General features: G+C 35.3%; 1 protein-coding gene across 5 annotated transcripts in view; it reads right to left on the bottom strand.

The window, feature by feature from the left end:
- Positions 1-1,460: 1,460 nt before the first annotated feature.
- Positions 1,461-19,076, bottom strand: part of LOC121372020 (ras guanyl-releasing protein 3-like) — a 43,232-nt gene continuing 25,616 nt past the window's right edge. For 3 of the 5 annotated variants that reach the window (XM_041498260.1, XM_041498262.1, XM_041498261.1), the window contains exons 5-18: positions 18,201-18,332; positions 15,526-15,676; positions 14,432-14,605; positions 14,009-14,125; positions 13,621-13,718; positions 12,514-12,694; positions 11,026-11,106; positions 10,158-10,259; positions 9,036-9,151; positions 8,022-8,160; positions 7,475-7,511; positions 6,050-6,142; positions 5,019-5,278; positions 1,461-3,217 (exon numbers count right to left, since the gene is read on the bottom strand). In XM_041498260.1, coding sequence (XP_041354194.1) covers positions 3,047-3,217; positions 5,019-5,278; positions 6,050-6,142; positions 7,475-7,511; positions 8,022-8,160; positions 9,036-9,151; positions 10,158-10,259; positions 11,026-11,106; positions 12,514-12,694; positions 13,621-13,718; positions 14,009-14,125; positions 14,432-14,605; positions 15,526-15,676; positions 18,201-18,332 — 1,852 coding nt within the window. In that variant the 3' untranslated portion in view covers positions 1,461-3,046. Of the gene's footprint in view, positions 3,218-4,886; positions 5,279-6,049; positions 6,143-7,474; positions 7,512-8,021; positions 8,161-9,035; positions 9,152-10,157; positions 10,260-11,025; positions 11,107-12,513; positions 12,695-13,620; positions 13,719-14,008; positions 14,126-14,431; positions 14,606-15,525; positions 15,677-18,200; positions 18,333-19,076 lie in introns of those variants that run through there. The other 2 variants (XM_041498263.1, XM_041498264.1) reach the window with 2 other exon arrangements.

Here is a 19,076-nt window from a genome sequence, read left to right as displayed (position 1 = left end):
TTGGTCCACAAAATACAGGGCCATTCACAATTATCCATATGTTCACTAGTGTACAAACCATACACTTTTTTTTTTAATACCTTTCCCTCCCCACCCCACCCATCCTTACAGCATCAAAAATGTTGATTTTGTAAGTAATGGCTGAAATGATCTTTTGCAATGTTGCATTATATTTATCCTCCGTTGAATTTTATGCAGTATGTATAACATTATCACAAGGGGGTAGGACGTAGCCCAGTGGTAAAGCACTCACTTGATGCATGGTCGGTTTGGGATAAATCCCCATCGGTGGGCCTACTAGGCTATTTCTTGTTCCAGTCAGCGCACCACAACTGGTATATCAAACGCCGTGCTATTTGTTATTTTATCTGTAGGATGGTGCATATAAAAGATCCCTTGTTACCAATGGAAAAATGTAGTGGGTTTCCTCTCTGAGACTATATGTCATAATGACCAAATGTTTGACATCCAATAGCCAATGATTAATAAATCAATGTGCTCTAGTGGTGTCATTAAACAAACAAACAAACAAAAACAAAACTTTATCACATGGTGAGGTATTTACTACCTGTTTGCAAATCCACTCAACTTACGGAATAAATATTGTTTAAAAAAATAATGATTTAAGAAATATTTGTATCAACATTTTTACATACGCTGGCACCAAACCCCTCCCCATTAGTGTACAGTTTGTTACACTTTGTATGATTGTGAAAACTCTGTGAATGGCCCCTAATACCGTAAACACTAGATGTTGATCTTGCTGGGATTGATTATCAACTAGAAACATTATGTTAACATAACATAATAATCATGTGGAGATTCTCATTGACACAAACACATTTCATACACATGCTAAAGTGACAATGTTTTAAATTAGAAAAAAAAACAGTAGGCTTCTTTTTTTTCTTCTTTTGCTGTTATGACATTGAATGAAATAAAAATTAATAGTACAAATGTTTGAGAAAATGGAGTTTGAGATTCTCAGAAAGTTAAATGCATGGAATCCCCCCCCCCCCCCCCGAGACAGAGTATGATGTAGCTTTGTCGTCCCCCCCCCCCTAGACAGAGTATGATGTAGTTTTGTCGTCGAGTGCCCATCTGAGGTGTAGCGGAGGTCACAGTACTGGTATATACTACTCTATCTCTGAACACGATCCACTGTCAGGCTTTCTGCCTGGGTAAAATTACGTACCCTAAAATCTTAGAAATTAATGAATATATTTTCAGAATTTTTAGATACATGTAGATGTTAATAAGAGAATTGCTTTTTAAAATTTGTCAATGCATATATTATGTAGTGTCCTGTACTGTTTCACTGACAAATTAACATCCATTCTCCTGCAAAAAAATGTGGCACCTACAGTTTGGTTTAGTAGGGGAAAAGTTATTGTCTCTTGAAATAAACAAAAAATATAACAATTTGTGTGCCTTCAAATTAACTTGTGTAAATTTTATGGCAGAAAAAAGCTTACTGTTAAATCACTATAAATCTATCCATTAGTTCTTAATAGTGGGCCTCTGCTCCATTATTTTTAAGAAAAGGAGAGTTACTCGTCCATTCCCCAATATATAAGCTACACCAGTGTTTGAACTGAACAAATAATCGGGACATATTATTTTAATACAGAATGAAAGTACATTGCAGCTGTAATATTTTATGTCCAGAATGTATGATTGCTTATACAGCCAGTCGACTGGCCAATACATCCACCCAGACAGATTGATCCTGTGACCCATCACACCTCAGGCAAGTGCTCTAACACCTAACTACATCCTGCCATAACTCTCGTATCAACTGATCTGGGACAATCGTTGTTGACATCTTTAACTATTCTAATGATAATGAGAACATAAAAATAATCATCATCATCTTGTTCCTCAAGATAAAATTCCAAAAATAGACTTTACAAACATAGTCTTATGCTTGACAATATTACAAAAACCACGATTCCACATTTCAACAATACAAATCACATCAGATCACATATCCAGCTCATGCCAAACTGGTATATTACACCATTTGTTATCAATGTACATAATATATTTATATTACGTGGTTTGTCATCACCTAACTGTGTGTAGTCATTACACAATTTAATAACATATACCGGTACCTAACTTTGGATCACCACACTGCTTTTGGTAATCACATCTGCTCATACCAACATCCTGTTCTTGGTATTTACATAACCTAATACCACACTGATGCTCATGCCAAATCAGCATGTTCATCGATTGCTGGGTAAACATACAACATATTTCTTTACTTTCCTGAATATCATGGTCATGGTCATTTCGGACTTGGACATAGGTTTTTCTCCATTACTCTTGAGATCCTGAGTCGTGCTTATAAAATTTTATATTCCATTCTCAAGATTTTAGCAAAATACTAGACTTTAACTAGATGTAGATGAAAGGCTTTTTTGAAGCCCTGAGTGTAGACCTGACAGTTTATATACTGATAACAAACTGGGAACATCCAGCCCATGCTTAAAAAAATCTTTAAAGTCCATACTCAAGACTTTAGTAAAAAATCTAGACTTCAACTACATGTAGTCAAGACTTTATTGAAGCCTTGATTATAGCTGCATATAAAACTTTTAAGTCCAGTCTCAAGATTTTAGCCAGTCTCCACACTACTTACTGTAGACTTGAGTGTAGACTTTAAAAGTTTACAACTTATTTAAAATCTGGGCTGATACTTCTAAAACATTCAAGTCCAAATTTCACACTTCCGTAAAAAAGTCTAGACTTTTAACTGCGTGCTATCTGTATAGGTGAGAATTCAGCTATTAAAACCTTTAGTCCAGACTTTTATAACAACAAACTTCACACTGCAGCTTCTGAAGCATTCATGACCGAGTCAACTCACTGATGTACAAGTTTCTCTTACATCCAAGTGTCACACTGACGTCATGACTCGGCAACATTGTACTGTCATCACACCTCCATGTCACACCTCTGTGTCAAACTGACATCACGACTCGACAACATCGTACTGTCATCACACCTCCATATTCCCCCCCCCCCTCCCCACACCAGGTCACACCTCTGTGTCACGCTGCATGTTGAGCGCATCCATTTGTTCGAGAATGAAGGAGATGGTATTTTGGCGGATGACTCCAATGTGAGATTTCAGTGTCAGAATCTGGTCGTTGGCGACCTCCAGCCTTCCACGAAGTTTCTTGTTTTCTTCCATCAGCTTTTCTCTAGTCTGTTGAAACAACAAGTGGGAGGATAAATGTAGAAATACAATCAATAAAACAAGATAAATGTTGTTGACTTACAAAAAACAAAACAAGATAAATGTTTATATATATAAGAAATATATATTCAGATTACAATTTGACACTGTTTTAACAAAACTCACAATAGTACAGTGAAACCTGTCTAAACCGGACCCTGAACATACTGAAATCCTGTCAAAACTGGCCAAATTCAATGGTCCCGAATATTCTCTTATTTAAATCATGTATTAAAAACCTGATAAAACCAGAACCTGTCTATTTCGGAAACCGGATTGATTTTGTGTTCAGAAATGTAAAATCCTTTATTAATTAACCTGAACAAACCGGCGTAGTATAAACAAATGAAGAGTAACCTGAACGAAAACACGACTTCCAAAAAACAATGCAGACCGGAATTTCTGCTGTCCAGCATCCGGTGTTACATCACGGGTCAATTGTCCTGTCTAATGCCGTGCAGTGCTGAGCAAATTCTTTACAGCTTCAGACAATTCTCAGATCCCCATACGTTAGGTTTTTCACATTTGATTTTTAATCAATGCACTTTGATAATAAAATACTGACACAGAGTAAAATGTTAGAAACAATTTAGAGTAAAATATACACACGTGACGTAATTTGTATACACTACATACAAACAGAAACTTTTATCTTTTCTGCAATAGATACGAAAAACATGCTCGATGAATTTTGCAAAAAACAACAAACTTTCAATGTCAAACAAACAAGTCTCGACCACCACAGGCTAAACATAGGTGTGTGGAATTATTGTTGAAAGTAAAATTCCATTTGATTAAAGATTCGCAGTCTGTACCAAAATTAACTCAAAAGGATTTGGCAGCAAAGTATGGCATTGGCATTGCCACTGTGTCAGACATATTAATGAAAAAGACTATTTATCTGCAAGAATATGAAAATAACTCTAGTGCCAACAAAACGCGATTCAGTACAGGCTGCAAATATGACAAACTGAATGAACTGACTTGACTTGAATATTTTTTTCATGCTCATATACCAGTTTCGAGCATGTCCATCCCGGGGCCTGTCTCTGGATGAATGAACTGACATGGAAATGGTTTCAACATGCACGAGCAAAGAATATTCCCATATCCGGAACGATCATTCATGAAAAAGCTTTGAAATTTTCAGCTGATCTGCTGATTCAGGATTTTAAGGCTTCTAACAGATGGTTAGAAAGCTGGAAGTCACGCTTTTCTGTTCGACATTTCAAGATCAGCGGTGAAAATGCCGGTATAGATAACTTGTAACGTAATTGATGATTACAAAGAATGTCATTTTGCAACCTTAATTGTGGTAAAAACTAAATTACATTGAAATCTGTTGTTTTTATTTATGTTTTAATGTCAGTTAATAAATAAGAAAGATACATAACAAAATTGGGAGATAGCGACATTATTATGAGTCGTCCCTTTGACAGTCACATTCATTCGGCAATTCTCGGACATGTTCGTTTGCAGATACGAATTCAATGTCTAGGGAAATAACTCTATATCCTAAAACGTGACCCTCTAAACACCAGATTCTCTCCAAACCGGATAAATATCAGGTCCCCAGCATGATCTGGTTTAGACAGGTTTCACTGTGTATTACTGGTTTTGTCCATTTAAAAGTGGTTAGCAGTCTCTTTGGCCTCGAAAAATATCTATTCAGATTATAATTGCCATGACTAAATTTAAAATGTGACATATTCATTTTCTTTTTCACACATGACTGTTTGCTGCATCATCTGAAGAATGGTCTCGCACTCACCTCTTCTGGTCTAACGCTCACCTCTTCTGGTCTGACACTCACCTCTTCGGACTTGACGAGTCTGTCATAGATCATGGGCGGTTCCTCGTAGAACTCACCATCCTGAGTGTCATCCAACGAACGGTGCCGCCGATCCTCCTCTATGCTGTTGCTAGGCGACCGGGTACATGGCTGAGGTGACATCTGGCGATTACTCGACCGTCTGTGTCGTTGTGATATTTTTCTCTTTCTCAATAGCGTCAGGTCATGAGGACCAACACCTGAAGAACAGAATACAGCGGAGTGAGCAATGTTAAACCCATATTTAATGATAGTAGGGGTTATTTTAAAAGATCAGGGTCCATGCTTATAAAACTTCAAAGTCTAGACTTAAATCTTTACTGGTCTCACTCGCATGCAATTTGTATGGCACTGTCATGATGTTAAAAGTCTTTAGACTCTATTAGACTCTAAAAGTTTTATAAGCATGGGGCCTGGCTGTTCAAAGTAGAGTTAAGCTACCTAAGAATACAGTTATTAAATGTTTGGGGTTTTTTTTTATACAGGTTAAGAAATTTTTTTTTTTTCTCAAGTTACAAATTGTTTGGTTTTGTGAATTATTCATGCATTAGAGTTACCTCAAATTACAAAATAACAAATTACTATTATAAGTGCTCTACAATTTTTTTAAAAAGACTCAACCTGAGGTTTTTATTTTAAATTAACAGCTACTATATCTTTTGAGCTAATTTTACATGTTAATATAAGTTATTCTCTGTAGTCTTTTTTCAAAATAAAAACTATATTATCTTTTAAATTATGTTACTTATAATTTCTTTTTACAATCCTCCCCGCCCGACCAATTCTTATGAATCAAATACCATCACGCATTACAAAATGTGCACTGTATGTTCTGTTTAAATATTGATGACTGTAAAGCAGACAGAACCCAAATATTAAATATTGTTTACCAATAAGAATTTTACAAAGTTTAAAAACAACAAACATATGTATATGTCTGTGTAAGATACAAACAAAAGCCTTGAACCAACCGTTGGACATTGTTCCCGATCTCCTGTAACATTTATAGCGACATTCCATAACCACCAGGTCTTTACAGTGCTTATGAGCATTGATTCCGCAATCTGAAAATCAACACAACACAGTAAGTCAGGCATCGATACAAGCATATTGTGTGGTAACCCATGAACAGGCTGGTGACCTATAGGTTATAACACAACACTCAATAAGTTAGGCATTGATACAAGCATATTGTGTAGTAACCCATGTACAGGCTGGTGACCTATAGGTTATAACACAACACTCAATAAATCAGGCATTGATACAAGCATATTGTGTAGTAACCCATGTACAGGCTGGTGACCTATAGGTTATAACACAACACTCAATAAGTCAGGCATTGATACAAGCATATTGTGTAGTAACCCATGTACAGGCTGGTGACCTATAGGTTATAACACAACACTCAATAAGTCAGGCATTGATACAAGCATATTGTGTAGTAACCCATGTACAGGCTGGTGACCTATAGGTTATAACACAACACTCAATAAATCAGGCATTGATACAAGCATATTGTGTAGTAACCCATGTACAGGCTGGTGACCTATAGGTTATAACACAACACTCAATAAGTCAGGCATTGATACAAGCATATTGTGTAGTAACCCATGTACAGGCTTGGTGACCTATAGGTTACAACACATTTATCAAGTTTACAATTCCCTTCACAGACAAAGAGATACTTTGTTATTCATTGCTATCAATGTTCTCATTAAACTGATACATGCTTTATGTGCATTTTATATCTGAATCATATATTATCAGATCAAAATTTAAGTGTTTTTTTATTTGTCTAATAAGTATTGTTCTCCACGTTTTGACATGCGATATTTTAGTGCACTGGTTGTAACAGGGAAAACACTTCATAGGTATGTTTACTCAGGCATTTGCTCTTAACACACAATGCATGCCAGACAAACAATAAGAGCATTCACAATACTCATTGCATATCTATCAAACAGTAAGTGTCACAATACTGGCTTCCGTCTGAATATAACACACATTATAATATATGATTTTTCTTGTGAAGAACAAGAAATCAATCAGAAGCTTGTCCAATTGAATACGATTAGTTAAAACAAAACCAGGTCAAGTCAGTTCATAGGGTTTTACGTGCACATTCAGAACAAGCTGTTGTAGTGCACGCCTGACAGGAAAGGTGTAGGGGGGAGGAAGAGGAGGGACTGCCAGCAGGTGGGGGGGGGGGGGGGGGGGGGGAGGAGAGAGAGAGACAACAACAAAACCAGAAAGCATATGCTAATTTATACCAGTAAAGAACCTTCTCCAGGTAGACTATGTAAAATTTATTACTCAGACTCAGACTAATTATATAACATTTATTGGGTAACTGTTAATCATGTAATACCTAAAGAATATTAAACACAGCTACTTACCTTTGCACTTCCATCCTTGCTTAATTAAACCCCATAACTGTCAAAGATACAAAAACAAATCTTACGGTGTGGTTCACATACTTAGGTTAAATATGACAACATTAAAATTGCTGTTAAACATAAAACATTAAAATTGTTGTCCCCAATAATTTAAAACTACTAGCCTGCATGACTTTTTTGGTTGTAGTTGACAAAACTGTAAAAATCCTCAGTAAATAGATCCTTCAATAAGTTGGGAGTAACAAAACCAACTAGCAAGTTCTAAGTTTACTGTGCTAAACATGCATGGTTGAAATCGTAAAAAATTTCTTTGAGAATATTTTCCTATCATAAAATGGAAAAACAAAACATAAGTTTTTTCTGATGTAATCATTAGTACCTAAATTTACAAAGCATTTTAATTCATATAAAATGAGAATCTATCCATTTTAAGCTTAGATTCACGACAAAATGCTAATAAACACTACATTTTTGCTTCAAATTTTTTCTTATTGTATACACTGAAATTGTTTAAAAAAAAAAAAATTAATAGTACAAACATACTTACCAGTCCCGTACAGTGAAAACAAAATGTTGGCTTGAAGTATGTGGTTTCATGGAAGGCATGCTTAAAACTATTCCTAAGAGCGTGAGAGTTTGCTCGAATGAAGTATTCCTTCATCTCATCCTTGCTGATCATTCCATCCCTGAAAACAAAACAAAACATCATGAGAGGATACTATAGCAAATACATTCTACTGAATTTTAAGCTTGAAAAAACCCCAATTCATTCTAACCTGGAAAAATATCATAGTGAAAATACCAGCCTTGGTGGTGTAGAGGTTAAGCTTTCTGTCTTAAGGTTGATTGGTATAAGGTTCTCAATAACAGTATAGGCTCCCACCCAAAGGGATAATCAGTCATTATGTCAAAAAAAAACCCACAAAAACATCATGTAATATCACAACTTGGAAAGAATCTTACAGATACATTGTATTATGGTGTCATTAAACAATCATTTATTCCTTTTTTGACCAACAAAGGTAGTTTGATATAAATCTGAAACTACCTTGGGTGTTACCCTATTACAACCAGTGCTCAATGACTGGTGTATTAAGTCATGGAATATGACAATGTCTATTAAAAAAGTGCATAAAAAGACTGTTCTAGTAAAGTTTGTAACATTGAATTTTTATTTTATTGTCTACATTGTGTCTTAATTAAATTCATAACACTAACTACACTACACAATGTGCTGATTGGTCAATATGCAAACATTTCTTTCAAATACTATTAATAAAAATGAGGCTAAGTAATCTCCCCTGAATGATTTAAGTAAAACTGTACTATGTAACCCTGCAGCAGAAATCTGAACAGACGGTTCTTTATTTGTCCCTGACTGCTACACTCAAACTGAGTCTATACCACATAATGAAACTGGATGAGTTTATTTTAAACAAGTTACTACTTTATCTGAAATAAAACTTTACTGTTACATGGAGCAGAAACATGAACAAGGAGTTTGATTGTCTGTATACAGGTTTAGGCCCACTATCTGTTTGTGGGCAAGATAAAAACTTACTTATCAGCATCCAACACACAGAAGGTGTCGATAAATGGAAAGTTTCCAGCAATGGCCTCAAACTCTGCTTGAGATATAAACCCGTCTTTGTCGTGGTCATAATTTCTGTACACGGCCTGGAAAACAGAAAAAAACACACAGCATTACATCTGGACAGCAATACTGAAAACAGAACCATTTTAAAAAAGAATAAATTCATGTACAAGAGAAATGAGAAATAAAAGCACATGGTTGCACTCAAAGTTCACCATTCACAATATTCACAACAGCCCTAAAATAACTGGTGGGTGGATTTCATTCATTTATACATATTTTCATGCTTATATCCAATTAAGGTCCAAGCATGCTGCCCTGGGCACACACCTCAGCTATCTGGGCTATCTGTCCAGGACAGTGGGTTAGTGGTTAGTTGTTAGCGGGAGAGAAGTCGGTGTAGTGGCCTTTCAGCTACCAGTCGAGTCATTAACCTCGCTCTGGTTGGAAGCCAGTACCAGGATGCAAACCCAGTACCTACCAGTCTTAAGTCCAATGGGTTAACCACTACACCACTGAGGCTGGTGGGTGGAGGGGTAGAGTGGATTAAACAGAGAATTAGGTCATCTCAACATATACAATTAGGGCATTTTTAAATTAAAAATGGTTCTTTTTTGTATTAATCTGTAAAGGTGCACATAATATGTAGGTCATAAATCAATATCACTTGATACATGTTTAGTGAGGTGTTTCCTCTCTGCTTATTCTGAGGTCTGCGATTTCCCCCTTTTCATTCATCATTTCCAGGAGTAGGGGCGGGACGTAGCCCAGTGTAAAACACTCGCCTAATGCAGTCGATCTAGTGGTATACACAACTGGTATATCAAAGGCTATGGTATGTACTATCCTGTCTGTGGGATAGTGCATATAAAAAGACTCCTTGCTACTAATGGAAAAATGGAGCAGGTTTCCTCAAAAGACTATATGTACTAAATGTTTGACATCCAATAGCCAATGATTAATAAATCAATGTGCTTTAGTGGTGTCGTTAAACAAAACAAACTTTACATTTTCAAGGAGTGAGTGTGTTTTTTCACTTCACTTTGAGTTTTTTACAATTTAAAGTCTACAATGACTGCTCCAGCTCACCTCCACCATGTCGTTGACATGTTTGTTGATGGTCTCCGCGTCCGGGGGTTTAACCCCTGCCACCCAGTCAGCAAACACTACAGGCTTTGTGGGAGTGGTTGGCTGAAACAAACATAAAACATTGCTAGTGAGTATCCTGAACAAAAATTGAAAAGAAAATGTAACATTAATGGAAGGAGATCAATTAGAAAATTATCAACATTTTTAAAGAAGTAAACAGACATCACAGAAATTACTATACAATTTTATTTGTTTAAACCATTTAAAAAATATTAGTTCTGTTGATAAACAACTTTGCTTTTAACCATTTAAAAAATATTAGTTCTGTTGATAAACAAGATTGATTTTAAACATTTTAAAAATAAAGAGTTCTGTTGATAATAATAGTGATACTATATTTGCTATATATACTATAGATAAGCAGCACTGATATTACAGGTTATTAAAGACCTGAGGCCTTGAATTTGATGGTATACAGAACAAGTAAAAGACATCTGATGGAATGCCAGTTATTTTTAATATACTTTTCAAGTAGGAGTTGCTTGCCCGGAAAGACACAATTTCTTCTTTTCGCCGTAGCTACACAAATAACCAATTAATTTAATAGATTTGTATATTTAAACAGAAAATGTGTATGACTACTCTATTTACTCGTCCTGCAAAATCCATCACAATGTATAGTAAATAAAACATATTATTTTGTGTTGTCTTAGGAAAAGTTTATCTAATATCTATATGTGACAGGTCAATCTAACTGGGGACACATTCTAAAAATCTCGATCTAAGAGACAAAAAGAAAATTCGAAAGGATATTTCCACTATGGTTCATTGACTCAGCTTATCCCTGCTACAAACCACCAATACTTACTGATGACACAGATCCTCTTGGTTCACGGGCTAGAGAAAGTTCATGAATTTCATCTTCTGTGTGATGCAAATCTAATGATAACTGAAACAGACAAAGGGTTAAAATGACACTACAAACACTGAAGTAAATTTTACTTGCAAAAGGGTGTATACCACCATATCAAGTCCCATACGATGATAAATGACAATTGTTACATAAGCGGTTAAACATGCCATATGCAACATTTCAAAATTTATGCACTAAAGATATAAATACTACAATCCCTTATCCCTAAAGTAAATTCAAACATTTGTGGGGAGTGGGAGCTAGTTTCAAATATAACAGAAACATCTTTGACTACCCTAGTTCCACACTAAAATTGTTACCCTAATTGTAGTGGCACCATGCACATGCATATTTTTTCAAACCAAATACAGGAATTGCCTCAACAGATGAAACAATAAGTGCTGTCATAGAAAATACTAAAAGAGTTCCCGCATGAGACCGTTTACAGGTATTGCAAAGAGTGTATTTTCAATCGTATATCACGAGCGAGAGCGAAACACACAAGTTGTAATATAAACGGTCTCACACAGGAACAAGTATAGTATTTTATTTATTACATTGCACATAAATGAACAAACTTGAACAGAATGACTTCCAAAATAACTAAACAAGACATGAAATGCACAGTTTAAAGACCGGGAAAATTATATCGTTTACCATGACGTCAGTTAGAAATGTTATCATATTGTGGTCACTCCATTTTGCTACTTGTCAATGAAACTTTAGGAATCTATGCCACACATCTATCAATGAAGTTTACACAAATAATATTATAAACATATTCAACGTTAAACAAAATTATTAAAATATATATTTTGTTAAATTATGCTGCCAATATTAATTATAAGAATTGACAGAAAGTATTTTTTCCCGATATCAAAATATGAATCAAAAGAACGATGGGCACACTTTTTGTATGAAGATCTATGTGGACTTGTACCAAGTGACACAGTCGATCACCTGATCGGAGGTCATGACCTCTCAATAAAAGTATTTTCACATGTGCAGAGATGATAAATATAACATGGGTATCTCTTCCACCGCAGTGTAATAAACCTATTTAACCAATGGCAGGCAGTATTTAAAGTTAGGTGCACTTTAAATTTTTACCCAATTTGCTATTTGGTATACTACTACCTACATCTACAGCCTATTCATGGCTTAAGCTGGTGTTTGCCAAATATAATTTAATCATCTGTTGAATTTTATCCCAAAAATATTATATTCAAAGTTTTAAATTAGTTTTTGTTTGGTTTTTGTTTAGCTATAACAAATTGAAAATAGCTACAAAAATGATAAAACTGCAAACAAGCTGTTTTTGTCAGCTTAAAACTTATACAAGAGATCAGTATATTTTATATTTATTTGAATACGCACCACATATTACTGAAAATTCTGCCTCTAAGAGTGTTTACTTGTGTAAGTATGCCAGTGACCACTCACTCTAAGTGTATTGACCAGGTCCATAATGGCATCAACAGGAAAGTTGTTTTGCCGCTGGAGCTGCGTCAACTCGCGGAGGATAAGACTAAGCTGTGCCATCTTGCGGAAGTTGACCCGATTTCCCTCTATGTGGTCTGGAAGTGCTGTGTGTAGTGAGATCAAGTCTTTCAGGTGGACACCTCTAAAATAAAAAATACAAACAATAATTAACAAGCATTCTCAAAGCACTTCTAAAGCAATACATGTACATGTACTGGGCCCAACAAATTTTCAAAATCTTCTAAGTTCAAGGGCCATAACTCTGTCAAAAATGAGTAAACGCTCATGAAAGTTAAACTTGATCTCTAACTACATGATAAAGCTACACACAAACTTTTAGCTCAATGTTTTGAGGCATTGTGGGGCAAAAACGTCCAGAAAACTATATATGGTACAGACAAAAGGACCAACGAATGGATGGACAGACAGATAAACCTTAGTCCCCACTGGTTAGACTAGTAGTGGACTAATAAAACTACTTAATAAAGATTAAGAAAGGAGGTTACATACACACACACATTATAACTTGTTTGGTTTTTGTAATGACACACCTAGAACACTGATTAATTAATCATGAGCTATTGGATGTCAATTTTTAAGAAAACGTGTTAAAGTTTTTGATTAACAGCAAAAGATCTTTTATATGCACTTTCCTACAGACAGGACAGCACAAAAAATTGACCATTGACATAACCGTCATCGAGGACTGGTTAGGACAGGAAAACACCCAATGGGTCTGCCGAGGGGGTCTGATCCTATAACTCAAGCATTTCAGGCAAGCGTCCTATCGACAGACACACAGAGGTATGCATGCAAAAAACACCCACGCAAGCACGCATACACACACACACAGGCACCACACTCACACCCACTCACAGAGGTATGCATGCAAAACACACACACACACACACGAACACACACACATGAACACACACACAGGCACCTCACAAACACACAGAGCTTAAGTATTTTTCAAGACAAACAACACTTGTTTATAAACTGCAATACTTATATTTAATGTGCTATGCACAGTTGAGCAAGATCTATAGATGAATCCAGAGCACTTACAAGATGGGTATCTTAAAACAGGTACATTGATGGTAGACTTTGCGGTAGTTGCTAAAATTGTTGTTGGAGGATAACAGTTCAGTGAATTCTACTAGAGTCTGGAAAAGAAAATCATTAAAATATGTCACTATAATCAGTCTCCAAATCAGTTTACTTAAAGGTACTTTCTCTTCCAAATAATTTGAGCAATATTACTGTAAAATGATCAATATAAGATGAGGTGGATAGATGGTGGGGGGGATGGATGGATGGATGGCCGGCTGGAGTGTATGGATGCATGGTGGGAGGGAGGGAGATAGGGATGAATGGATTGGATATATTACACTGCAGTTCAGCTGGCTGTACATAAAGACAGATGGATGGATGGATAAACAGAACAGTTACTTACTTTCTGCGTCTCTGATGGTAAGCAGGCGTTGGTTTTGGACAAGCGAGCCAAAGCACTGTGTGTTAAACCTCCCACTATAGCCATCAATGTGTTGAAATTCTTTAATACCCGTAACTTCTAAAAAATACATCAAATAAAACAAAAAGATTGAGGGGAAATTAATTATAGTTTGAAAACAATGCATTCGTTAAATACACTAAATAAGAGGTAGTTTGCTTCACTTTAATTAATCATGGGCTATTGGTTGTCAAACAATTGGTAATTTTGACTTGTAGCATACAGACGCAAACAATTTTAGGCTGACAATTTTAGGCCTTTTCTTAATAGTTCAACTTACAATTGCATCAGTAAGAAACTTGCTTAGGGCTTGAAATTTACGACCGAGGTTAACCAACAATAACATTGAGATAACAGAGTACGAACCTTGGAAACATTAACAAATTTAATAATGACATCTGCGCGCTGCTGGGGTGTGGTTTTACTCAGCACCATACATTGCACCCACTGAGACAGGCCGTTGAAAAGGGCGATGGATCGCTCCAATTTCGGGTTGTTCTTCAATGATGCTGTCACTGCATAGTTCTTGAAGTCCGGGAACTAAAAATAAAATAAAAGCAGGATAATTTGTTTTTATCTTTTTAAATGCAAAACATGAAAATCTAGAAATGGTTAAATGGTGTGTTAAATAGAAGAAAAAAAATTAAACTGATACCAGTATTGAACTTAAGCTATTAGGTCTGACCTGCAAACAAAGTTTGTTTTGTTTTGTTTAACAATACCGTTAGAACATATTGACTGATTCATCATCTGCTATTGGATGTTAAATATTTGGTCCTAAGGGAGCCATTTATCATTGGGCTATGTCTTGCCACTGACCTGCAAACAGTTACATATCATCAACATTTTGACTACAACTCATGCAGGGTTTGAGATAAACACCAAAATGTATTTACTAATTGGCAAATTTGGTCAGAGAATCTTTAGTGTAAAGTTACTATACTGAACTTTCTCATTTGCTAATTATTAACAATTACATCCCAAACAGCAAGCAGATAACCTAGTTATGTGCCCAAAACAGCTTGCAACTAAGTTTATATAAGCATAAAAGTAACATAACAGCAATAAATATTTAAGATTTAAAATATTAGCACTCAAAATGATGTAAATAAACTAATCCATATATCAGCAATGCGAATTATTGAAACAAACCGGCCTCCGTGGTGTCGTGGTTAAGCCATTGCACATAAGGCTGGTAGGTACAAGGTTCGCAAGCCTGGTACCAGCTCCCACCCAGAGTGAGTTTTAATGACTCAGTGGGTAGGTGTAAGACCACTACACCCTCTTCTCACTAACCACTAACAACTAATCCACTGTCCTGGAAAGACAACCCAAATAGCTGAGGTGTGTGCCCAAGACAGCTTGAACCATAATTGGATATAAGCACAAAAATAAGTTCACATGAGAAATAAATGAGTTTCAAAATAAGAAACAAAGTAAATTTGTTCATGATAGCTTACATGAATTCTCCTGAACGCCTTGTACTCCAGATATGTCAGCTGTTCTGCAAGTTGTCCCGGTTCGAGGTGGTTGAACACTAACGACACCTTGTGGGAATGTTTTACTGATGAGGTCCTCACAGACATGTTCCGCATCCAGTCGCAAGATGGGCTGAAAATAACACATAATGTTATATCAAAAATTACCATTGGAAACATCGATAGATGGGCTGTAAATAACAGATAATATTATATCAAAAATTACCATTAGATACATCGTAAGATGGGCTGTAAATAACAGATAATATTACATCAAACATTACTATTAAAAACCTCATAAGATGGGCTGTAAATAACAGATAATATTACATCAAACATTACTATTAAAAACATCGTAAGATGGGCTGTAAATAACAGATAATATTATATCAACAGCTACCATTAGAAACATCAACATCTTTGGCAATTTGCAGTGTATTTGTTCATAAAGTAAATATGTGTTTGGAAAATGTTAGGAAGACTGAAGATTATTTATTCCCCTAAGCAAGTTTTTGTACATGTAACCCTAGCAAATTAGAAATATAAGTTCAGGTCCATGCAACATATAGCATAATTTTCACTAACAAAGAAACTCTTTACATTCAACCAGTCTAATAATTTATAATGTTTTCTTCTAATTTTATGTTGTTTGGTTCATTAGTGTCGTCTGACTTCTTTTCCCTTTTAGGAATGGAGTTATAGTTTATTAAAAAGTTTCAGGAGTAGTACTATAGAAATATAATTATGACATGTATACAATGATGCAGACCATTTGTTTTTTTAATTACAATATGTACTACTCAGATAATTTGATGCACACAATTATATATATATACCTTTCAGTGTTAGATGGTTTGATGAACGTGCAGCTAAACATATATAGGAATCAACTTGTCTTGAATTTGATTATTATGTACAACAAACATCATTAGGATAGTTGGGATGGGAAAAAAACACTGGTTCCAAGGAGGTGGCGGTTCATGAACTACGACCCCAGCATCTCAGGTGTGCACTACTGATTCATATTATTAAAACATTTTTTTTTAAATAACTCGTGAAATGTAGGCCTACAATTACTTCAATTGATAGTGTCAGTTGGGACATTGACATTCACGTGGCATTTTTAATTCAACAATTACCCAACCAATCTCACTCCCTCAACATTTTGTAACACGTCATTTAACCTACCGCTACAAGTTACGAACAGCTCTGACGGCATTACGTCATTGATCTAGAACAGCCCCAATGTTAATAACAAAATACACAAACTCTGAAAAAAAATCTGTTATCTCAAAGGATTTTATTCCAAATGTGGGATGCCATAATAAAGATAAGAAAACCCCCCATAATTTTAAACACCATCATCAATGCGTAATAAGTTGTCAAGTAGACCAGCATGTGCATGCAGAATTTCAAGAGTAAAAATAATCTGACCCCGATAGCTCTGATTGGTCAATATGCCACAGACTACTGTGCATCAAATCATGTTCCAGTCACATGGTCTGTGACTTTCTAACAAACGAAACAAAAATTCAATAGTCGGAAATGATCACTGATTACTGTTACTATAGTGTATACATATATACATATTTAAATAACATATGCACATTCATTAACCTCTGGCTGAAATACAAATATTTAAATTAAGTTTTATTTGATTTTTTTTAAAGATGAAAAAGAAAAATAATAGACGTAAAAAAAAAAATACCTAGGCTTATTCCTACATACCTATTATCATTTCTTTTCCTTCTTTTTATTATTCCGTCTAATTTTTTTTATTTTAAAGAAAGTATAAAATTACACGATTGCCATTTTCGGGACCTTATGTAAGCTTTGTAGGCTAACAGTTATGAACTAATCGAGACAATTGTACTGACTTCGCTGATTTCCGTAACGAGTTCATTTGTGTAGGCTACAGAAGCCACTATTTAATTCAATCCCATTTCTCTTTTTGCCATAATTATATGAACAGTATAAATGAGTTATCCTTATCAGACGTTGTGATCCATTACCATACAAAAGTGGACCGTTTCTAATTAATAATAAATTAAATAGGCAAAGAATTTTGATCGGATTGGTACGTCTTTGAAGATGTCTATTAAACCTGTATTTTCCGATTTGTATAGCAAAGATAAGTACCAGTCATATATTAAAATCTTGCATGGACGCTACCGTTCTCCTAACATTTTTTTCTTGTATTATTAAACGGATCTTTCCATCAGCTACATACGGTAAATAGTGGCAATCAATATACAAAATTATTTTACATGCGCTTTTTGCCAGATTGAAATTATGTGCGCTATATGAGCGCGACTGCACCCGCGCACCTTAAAAAGCAAGGTCTGGCTTCATTAAATTTTATGACCGTTAATATTTTTTGATTTACAGTATCTTTGAAAGTAGGAAACTGTTTGAGAAAACTACTTGATCATATATATATCTACTGAATGCACTGAGGTGTGAACATGAAAGGAAGATGGGATGGAAGTAACAGCTGCCATAGGAAATCACTGCCTGATAGCTACTAATGATCACTGTACATATTTATGACATCAGAGGTGTTTTGCATTCTTAGAGTAAGTAAATTCTTAGAGTAAGTAGATTATTGATGATCCACTGAAAACACTGCTTGTCAACACAATATCAATGACACTCACACTTTTGATAAATCTATCAGTTCCTTCAGTTTAGTGTTTCCTTCCGCTTGTAACAAGTCTCTCAGCTCCTCAACCACCTTTGACAGTCGAACATCCATGTCGAAATGAACAGGGTATCTTCGAATCCAAAAGCTGTCATAATAATCAAGTCATTGCAATAAATTTTAGAAACAAAACAAAAAATAATAATAAATAAAAAATATTATGAAAATGAAGATGACACATCTTGTACAATAAAAAATAATTAAGAGAAAATTAAACGTCTCATCTTCCAGAAATTGATTTATCGAAAGTGTCTTTTTAAAGTCATGGTGCAAAATTCCTGCTTAAGCTAGTTTATATTTAAAGAGTATATAGAGCTGTGATAGACAAAACATTATTAATCAGGCCTTATGATTTGACACATCACCAGCCTCAGTTGTTGTGGTTAAGCCATTGGACATAAGGCGGGTAGGTACAGGGTTCGCAGCCTGGTACCGGCTCTCACCCAGTGCGAGTTTTAACGACTCAATGAGTAGGTATAAGACCACTACACCCTCTTCTCTCTCACTAACCACCAACTCACTGTCCAGAAAGCCCAGATAGCTGAGGTGTGTACCCAGGACAGTGTACTTGAACCTTAATTGGATAAAAGAACGAAAATAAGTTGAAATGAAAGTGTGCTTAAGCAAAACGATTTCTGCATCAGCCAAAAACAGCTCGCTTTATCACACACCAATATCACCAATTTATTTACTCAAAAGTTTTACACTGAGAGCAACTGCTTTCCTGCATAATTTAGGAGAGCAATTTATTACTCCTCATTGATTTTTAAAACCATAAGCCACTAAACTATACCAGAAAAGAACATAACACTGAAACATGAAGACATTTTAT

The sequence above is a fragment of the Gigantopelta aegis genome, chromosome 4, assembly GCF_016097555.1.
Source record: "Gigantopelta aegis isolate Gae_Host chromosome 4, Gae_host_genome, whole genome shotgun sequence".
In the NCBI taxonomy this organism is placed as follows: domain Eukaryota; kingdom Metazoa; phylum Mollusca; class Gastropoda; order Neomphalida; family Peltospiridae; genus Gigantopelta; species Gigantopelta aegis.
This window is presented reverse-complemented; position numbering and strand designations above follow the sequence as displayed.